Source organism: Oreochromis aureus, linkage group 13 (genome assembly GCF_013358895.1).
Source record: "Oreochromis aureus strain Israel breed Guangdong linkage group 13, ZZ_aureus, whole genome shotgun sequence".
Classification (NCBI taxonomy): Eukaryota; Metazoa; Chordata; class Actinopteri; order Cichliformes; family Cichlidae; genus Oreochromis; species Oreochromis aureus.
The window spans coordinates 25938268-25945094 of record NC_052954.1 but is presented as its reverse complement, the minus strand read 5'-3'; the positions used below and the strand labels follow the sequence as shown (position 1 = coordinate 25945094).

General features: G+C 36.9%; 1 protein-coding gene across 1 annotated transcript; it reads left to right on the top strand.

The window, feature by feature from the left end:
- Positions 1–278: 278 nt before the first annotated feature.
- LOC116324849 (vasoactive intestinal peptide) lies at positions 279–6093 on the top strand. Its single transcript, XM_031745614.2, has 6 exons — positions 279–404; positions 1293–1397; positions 1912–2016; positions 2748–2873; positions 3645–3750; positions 4533–6093. Coding segments are annotated over exons 1-6 (453 nt in total). The 5' UTR covers positions 279–402; the 3' UTR covers positions 4542–6093.
- Positions 6094–6827: the final 734 nt, after the last annotated feature.

The window sequence follows — 6827 nt, the reverse complement described above, 5'->3', positions numbered from 1 at the left end:
ACCTGCACTATAGTTTTGCACGATGGGGAACTCATGGGGAAATGATCAGATGAGTCAACAACATCAACCCTGGCATATAAGTTAGTTATTCCTGCGATTAATCAGAAGAAACAGAATAACACTCCCCACTAATTTCACCATAGGCCTCTTTGGTTCCGTGAGCAACACCAATGACGAAAGCAGCGACCCACTGACGTCTCAGGCCCCTGATGAGTCTGATGCTTCTTGAGGAATATCCAGGTGTATAAAACGGCAGCAGAGCTGAAGGTAAACAGAAAGACAAAGGAGAACGAGAGTGAGGAAACATCGGAGCAGCAGTGTGGACATAAAGAAGCGACTCAAGATCAGGAGTCTGGGCAGCACAGCAGAGAGAACCAAACCAGACAACTTTCTCTAGCGCACATGTAAGATTTTCATTTGTATCACAGTAATTCTGGGGTTTCTTTGAGAATTTGTGTTTATTTTTCGTATTTGGTGGGATTTTAGTTTTGGTGTTATGCCGGCTTCCATCTGCTTTTGGAAACTCTTTACTAATAACTAAAAGTTGCGTTTTACATTGAATAAACTACTTGTTTTGGTTTAAATAGCAATTGAAGGCTTTACACTTCTTGACGAAGGGTAATAAAACTCCTAGACACATCCGCGCTGTGCACAATTACGCATGGGACCGCGCCAGATGTTTTTCTTTCCTGACAAAATTGAACTGAGTTGCTTTAACAGTGTTTGGTAACGGTTATTTCCCTGACAACCTTTCGAAGATAAACGCTTTTATTTAGTTTCTTCAGTCAACATCGAACTCTCACTGCACTGAGAGTCACAGAACTGAGTAGTTAAAAAGAAATTTTGAAGCAAAAGTTACTGATAAAGGTATTTAGACTTCAGGTGATAATTTTCCTCGTGGTATTTTGATGGAGATCGCAAGCGTTTTCTCAATAACTCTTTTGAATTGTAAATTTCAATACCATTTCAGATTAGTTGCGCCAACACAGTCAAAGTATGTGGTATGTGGAATTAAATCTTTAGTCCTACCCTGTGACGGCGACGCGCGCAATTGCGCATTGGATTCCGATGGCTTCTTGTCTTCTCTATGTCAAGATCGTCATCAAAGGGGATTTTTTTTTATAGTTTATTCCACAAATAGTCCTCTCTTCTTTGCATTTGCCTCGAGAAACTGAACTGGACTGTTGCGCGTAATTCCGGATAAAGGATATCCTTCCTCTGTCGGCACGATCAGATGTACTTTCTGTGTTCCAGACCGAATGAGCATAACTCTTCACCATTTCCATCTTCAGGTATAAAGCGATGGTACAACGAACCGGCCCCCACCTGCTTCTCCTAATAGCCCTGTGCAGTGTGTTGTACTCCCGGACCCTAAGTCTACCGCACACAACCATAAGGTAAGGGCAAGCACGTGTTATTTCCAACAAAACGTATAGAGAAGTAAATGTACCCAACACTGTATGGTAGGACGAACAGCCTTTTCTTTAGACTCTGGAGCTGAAACTTTTATGTTCTTGAGTAAATTGTTTAACTTATTGGTTTTGCTGAGCGCAGATGACATGGATATGAAACTGAAAGAGGGGAGAAAGTTTCCTCGCTAATAAATACCATGAGGTATGCGATTAACTGTTTCCATAGCTGAATGAACCGTTCATTAAATGTAGGCATCGGACTTCTACAATAGCGACCAATTTGGAACTATTTAAGAAACTTGTTGGGGGTAAAATTAGAGACATTTGATCATTATTTGTCATTACACTATCATATTACTGAGAAACTTACATAATTTTTCATACAGCAAAAGTAATAAAAGATTCTGTTACAATCATAAGCACGATGGGTATGTCTCTGGTTTAGTTTGAATTAAAAGTATCCGGGTTTTTAATGTGAATGCCTTGTGAATCTGTGCAGAGCGACGAGACACGCAGATGGTCTGTTTACCAGCGGATACAGCAAACTCCTGGGACAGCTATCAGCACGGAGGTACCTGGAGTCTCTGATTGGAAAGCGGGTCAGGTAGGTGAAATAATCCCTCAGAAAGCATGCTGAATTTCGCTTTTGAGAAAGCTGTGGTTCTTTCTCATGCCCAACCCTTTTCTTTTTATTAAATATATATAATGATTCATGTTTAGGCTTTATAAACTCGTGTGTAAATCTGTCAGTCCGGACTTGAGGAGCATTTAGATGCGTTTAAAATATTTTCGGATTATAAAGAAATGTGAAGGTTTCAGAAAATTATAAATAAATGAATAAATAAACAAAGCTCATTCTCTGTAGAAAATTTCGTTGTTCATTGACCAAAACCACAGTCAAGGACCAGTTGTTGACCATAAACCATCAAAATATAAAAGTAAAGTACAGTTTGATTTTTACCTTAAAGCTATAAATTAGGTTGAAAATTGATTTTTCTCCAAACCCCCAAAGTTCATATTTTTTTTCATTGATAACATTTAGTCATATAATCAAATTAAATACAAACAAAAGAAATGAGTTTATGAAGACTTCATAGAAATGTTATATTTACTTATATTTACAATTGAAAGAGTTTATGCATTTTGTAATTGCACACATATTTTAAAGGTTAATCAGTGACATCACATCTTGTTTTTATATATTCTAGAGGAACACACACCCATGCACACACGCATGACAGCATGAGTCACAGACCATGAGCTGCACTGAGTTTGCATTAAGACCTGCTGCCCTCTGAGCTATGGTATCACTCTGCTGTCATCTCTTCTGTTCAGTGATGAGCTGATGGACGAGCCAGCAAAGCGTCACACAGACGCTATCTTTACAGACAACTACAGCCGCTTCCGCAAACAGATGGCTGTCAAGAAGTACCTGAACTCTGTCTTATCAGGAAAGAGAAGGTAGGAATCAGTCCTTGTGTTCACTTTTTATTTCACTGTAGTAGTTTCTGAAACTGCTTATGGATGAACAGAAGCAGACATTAAGAAAATAATGGAGCTAAAAGAACATTTACTTTGATTATTTCACTCCATTTTGATGGATGCTGCTTTTTTTGATGTATAAATGAGCGTGATGGTTGCAAATCACAATAACCAGTTGGTAAATTGATAAAGTGGCTCTGCTCAAATGTATTTATACTTTTTTTTATTTGGGTATTGAGTAAAGCAAATTTAGCTGAATATTGTGCAAAACATGCAGCATTTGCTATAACAAATCCTAATTTTAAGGTTCATTGACTAGACTGTTTGAATTACCTGGACATGTATTTGTAAAGCTACTTTTTTACAAAAACAATAAATACAGAGTCCGTCGGATAATCTGTCCATTTGATTATGTGAAGAAAAAGACCTGTAGAACCCCAAAATGGAAAAAAAAATCTCTGCTTAAAAATGCCCAGACAGTAAAAAGACAGTCAACTTTGCTTAATATATTGGCTTGTGCGTCTTCAAAACTTTGTCACTTCAATCACTTAATACACAAATAAAAGCGGTACACTCATCTAACTAGAAAAAAATACACTGAACAATTGTTATGGTTTGTGAAGAAATATGGAAAGGAATAAAGACAAGTCTTTCAGATTATTTAGACCTGTCAGGTGTTTATTTAAAAATTAAAAAAAATTTGTGGACCTTGAACCCCTCTGTCCTCCCTGATGTCCTTACACCACACAGCCTAGAAGATCCTGTAACCAGCGAAGAGTCCAGGGATGAACCCAAAACCTTCCAGGAGAGCTACGACGACATAAACGTAGACCATCTCCTAAACAACTATCAGCTGGTAAGTACAGACACATATGCACACTTATATGCAGTTACTTGCAGTTACACGTGTAGCACACAATGACATAAACCATTCCTTACCGAAGCTCCACTCATATTTGATTTGAGGCCATTGCTAATGTAGCATTGTTTTTTTTTAATGCTAACATCAGGTGAAAACATTATTTGACTCCACATCATCTGCTCAGTTTTGGTGCTGCTTTTGCAACATGTGCTCCAGACATTGTTCAAAGTATTAGCAATGGAGCTGCTCTGCTCAGAAAAAATCAAATGTTCTTCCTGCAGCATACGTAGTTAATAATGTGTTTGGAACATATGGGGGAAAAAAACATCAACATCAATGACACCTATTGGTTTCTTTTGACTCAGAATTTTGGAGCCTTAAGACGTGAGGCATGCTCATGCCAGCAAGTTATCAGCCTACAGTCATAAACTGTACAGCTGCAATGCACAGACATATTACCAGATAGTTAGTGCTAATTGACAGATTAATGAAATCCTAGATTTAACTCACCAAAACCAAATGCAAAAATTTTGGGCTGCCTGTGCCACACAGCAGGCCATATTATTTGTCAGAATTTCATTAAAAAGTGCTAAAAGGCACCAAAAGCACAAACAATGTTAAAAGGTCCAGTTTTATGACAAGTATGAAGCTAAATTTCTGAAGTAACTTTTCACACAATTTTCACACAATTAGTACCAGACTATTAGTCAATGCTGTATTATGTATTGCACTTTTTAACCTTCCTCTCTGCCTTTTCTTTGCTGTTCTTTTTGCAGGCACTTTGAGGAGAAGCCCATGCTCGAGTGAATACCTCAAGTCATCCTCATGAAACCATTCATTCAGAAAAAACAACACCGTATTAATCCAAAGGACATTCAGAAGTCAACCAACAATGATGTGTTCTCCAATGTGGTTATCTAGCTATCTGTTCATCTACACAGTACACGTTTTCACTGTATATATACCACATATATATACACAATGCTAATCGCAAAAGAATTTTCGGGCCGCACTGAGCAACATGCATGTGTCAACAAATGGCAGCAGTGGATAAAAAGGAGGTCGCTCTTCTTCAATTAAACATTTCTGGGGAACAACAGCAGTGTTAAATTTAAGAGAAATGTGTCCCATGAACTTTCAGTTGAAAATTTGAGCCATTGACTATTGATAGAAAAGTGTTTGTTTTTTTTAAATAGCATACCGGTTGATTTTCAGTGGATATACTAGCTTTACTGGCCAATATCTCACTTTCAATGGAAGATAAACTTGATTAATCTCTCACAAACCTTAATTTGTCAGACAAAGGTTTAACTTCCAGTGGAAAAAAAACAATCCAGAATTTTATCTAAGGATATTTGGCCCTATCCGCTTTTGGGATTTTAAATGGCCCAGTCAAGTTAAACTAAAATAATAACACTCAGTCCAATTTCATTTGCACACAGAACGTAATCGTTCCCAGTAAATTTCAGTTGGCATATTTACTTTGGTTTTAACTAACCAGCCCTTGTCAAATTAACTTTAAATGGAGCATTCAAATCTATGTGATTAAATTCAGACTCATTTCATTAACTGTCAGTGGAGCATTGGTACAACCGATCTTCAGTGGAACATTAACAGTGTTAACTTTTTGTGAAATTACAGCTTTATGCAAATTTCATCAGACTACTTGTTACATTTTGATTTTAAGATGACTTTTTTCTATTAATTTTCAATGGATAATTTCCCCTGATTATTTCTAATGGTACAACTTTTCCATTAAATTTAATCAATTAGTTGACATGTTGAATGTTAATAAAACATTGGTTTTTATGTCTTCATTTTTCATTTCAGGGTATCTGTAATCCTCTCACATTTAAGTAAAGCATTTGTCCACTCAAACTATAAATGAAATGTGATTTATTTGGTTTCCAGCCAGTGGTGCCATTTGTAAATTTGTTTATTTAGAAATGTTCAGTTGACCCATTTAATGTCAACAGAACAATAGTCAAAAGACTGACAGTGGAAGATTTAATTGATTTCCTTTCAACGGGATAGATAAATTTATTGCTCTTTAATGTACAGTTGTGTTAAATTAAAGTGTTGTCCCAATCATTTTCAGTATTGCAGTCATGAACTGTGCGCACACCAAGTTGTCAGAGAATTCATAAATGTTCTTTTCATGGGGGATTCACAGGCGAGGAGGACACACATTGAATGGACACAGATGCATATAATCACTTTACATTATTCAGTATGTAGAGCAAGGAAGTTATAACTGTGCATAGACCTGCCTTTAGTGTATTTAGTGATGTAAACCAGTCACCAAATAAAAGATTTTGGTTTATTTTTCAAAGCTGATGTGTTTTGTCTGCCTGATTGTTTGATGGGTAGAGATCTCATTGCCTTTTACAACCAGCTGATCGTAAGTTTGAGGACAAAAGTTTGTTTAGTGGGAATCCAAAGAAAAGTTGGCAAAAGGTTGGGGTTGTTTTTTTTTTCATTCTTAAATGTGTTTCAGTCAAGGAGGCAAATGTTTTTGGGTCAAAATCAGCATGTGAGTTGTTTTTCCTGAAAGCTGAACATTAAAACAGAATGCTATCTCTCTTACACAATCCCTTTTCCCCCCTCAGATTTTAACTGTTTTAAAATATTATTGCTATACTCTGGGTCAACCAATCAGACCTTCTCAATGAAAACACCATGAACATAACGTGTAGATGACAACATGTCGACACATATGAGCATGAAGCACCAAGCGGCCTTTACTTTATCCCTGTGGGTTTCATCTGATTGACATAAAGATTTGTGACAGTGACATAAACAAACTGGATACACCCTGAGTGCATTTCGCCTCAACCATTTTCAGTGCCCAGAGAAGCAGGTGTTTCTGTGTGGGGATCCTATCAGGATCTATTTTTAACAAAAGGGAATGTGTTGCCAATGGCGATCCACACTTCATGTCTCTTTTAGGACCCTTATGTCATTTATTTAGATTCACAGTCAGTCAACCGGAAAACATCTATAGCTTTAAAAAAATTAATAAATCAGTCAGTTAGTAAAAAATACAGATCATGTTGAGATGATCATAAAGA

Coding starts and splice junctions, on each gene's coding strand:
- LOC116324849 (XM_031745614.2), top strand. Junction 1,398..1,911: donor CTACCGCACACAACCATAAG/GTAAGGGCAAGC, acceptor GAATCTGTGCAG/AGCGACGAGACACGCAGATG. Junction 2,874..3,644: donor GTCTTATCAGGAAAGAGAAG/GTAGGAATCAGT, acceptor TACACCACACAG/CCTAGAAGATCCTGTAACCA.